This window comes from Tachysurus fulvidraco, chromosome 21 (assembly GCF_022655615.1).
Source record: "Tachysurus fulvidraco isolate hzauxx_2018 chromosome 21, HZAU_PFXX_2.0, whole genome shotgun sequence".
NCBI lineage: Eukaryota > Metazoa > Chordata > Actinopteri > Siluriformes > Bagridae > Tachysurus > Tachysurus fulvidraco.
This window is the reverse complement of record NC_062538.1, coordinates 462,501-464,097: the sequence shown is the minus strand read 5'-3', so window position 1 is coordinate 464,097 and position 1,597 is coordinate 462,501. Positions and strand designations below refer to the sequence as shown.

At 45.5% G+C, this 1,597-nt stretch overlaps 1 protein-coding gene across 1 annotated transcript in view; it reads right to left on the bottom strand.

The window, feature by feature from the left end:
- Window positions 1-127: 127 nt before the first annotated feature.
- The window catches only part of LOC113647519 (rho GTPase-activating protein 26), a 54,588-nt gene continuing 53,118 nt past the window's right edge, over window positions 128-1,597 (bottom strand). Inside the window, exons 22-23 of the mRNA XM_047805879.1 lie at window positions 1,234-1,272; window positions 128-317 (exon numbers count right to left, since the gene is read on the bottom strand). Coding sequence (XP_047661835.1) covers window positions 128-317; window positions 1,234-1,272 — 229 coding nt within the window. The remainder of the gene's footprint in view (window positions 318-1,233; window positions 1,273-1,597) is intronic.

Sequence of the window (1,597 nt, the reverse complement as noted above, 5' to 3'; positions counted from 1 at the left end):
AAAGAGGAACTGAGGACCGTTTCCGTAATAATCTTGAGTTAACTCTTGAGTAGAAGAATATGAGCATCTGCTAGACCTCCGTAAAAATAAGTAGGAACGTCACCAGCACAAACACTCACTACTACATTTACACACCGTGTTTCTGTTTAAAAGTGTCAGAGGTGTTAAATAGCCACAAACACCGCAGAAAAAGACTCAGGACAAACCTGAGCGGAGAACATTCACTGGAAGTGCAGGGAGCTGACTGAGGACTGGAGGGAGCAGAGAACATCGGCAGGAAGGAGAGCGTGGAGAGGTGGAGCTGGGTGAAGGCTGAGCTGTGATTCAAACACACACACACACACACACACACACACACACACACACACACACACACACACGTCTGAGCCAGTAATGTATGAAGTTACATGTAATAGAAAATGGAGGTGAGAGGCTCAGCGCTTCAGTAGCACCTCACTGTGTGCAGATGTTCAGCTGCATGCACAAGCAGAACAAATCCCATCTACACCAGAGAAGCTGTTTAATATCCACTGAAGAACATCGAACACTGATCATTAATCAATTATCCAATTATCATGCAACAGCAGCCTAAAGCAGAAGCCCATGCAGGTCCAGGACAAGCGTTAATGATCTCAGCAAACATCAGAAACAGGGTGACCGTGGAGTTTTTCACAAACTCCTGAGATTTTCACACAAACAGACTCTAGAGTTTACTCAGAGAGGGTCAGTGGAGAAAGACCTGAGCTGACAGGAAAACTACACTACCTTAAAATACCAATCCACCTTAAGATGGAGGAGCCACAACAGCAGAAGACCATGTCAGGTTCCTCTCCAGTCAATCAAGAACAGGAGTACTGAGGTGTCTGAGTACTGTTACATCTCTTTACAGACCATTTTACCATCTCATAACAGCTTCTGCTAGCATGAGAACCAGTGATCTCCTCTGTGTCTACATCAGAATCAGTTCAGTTTGAAATGAGACACGAATCGAGTCTCGCCTGTCCAGAAGTCAGACCAGAAGTCAGACCAGAAGTCAGACCAGAAGTCAGACCAGAAGTCAGACCAGAGTCAGACCAGAAGTCTAGACCAGATGTCAGACCAGAAGTCAGACCAGATGTCCAGACCAGAATGTCAGACCAGAAGTCAGACCAGAAGTCAGACCAGAAGTCAGACCAGAAGTCAGACCATCTTACCGTCAGTCTGATGAAGAAACATCACACAATGCTTTCTTACCTGGATGATATGCTGCTACCTCGAGTTCTTGGAATTTGACTAGAATAAAAAAAAGGAGAGTTTGTGAGCACTTTATTGACCACACATGGTACATAATATTTAATATGTGGTGTATACTATATGGCCAGAAGTATGTGCACCCCCAATGAGTGAGGTTGGGTGTTTCAGCCACACCAGGAGCTCACAGGAGAATAAAACCCAACACTTATCCACATGATCTCCACAGACAGACACCAGCAGTGGAATGGATCATACTGAAGAACTCAGGATGCTGAAATTTCTGCCCTGCTACAGTTGCCCTGCTCACCAGAACGAGCTAATCCTGGTGAAAGGAGCAGCATCAGTGGTCCACACAATCCCACAG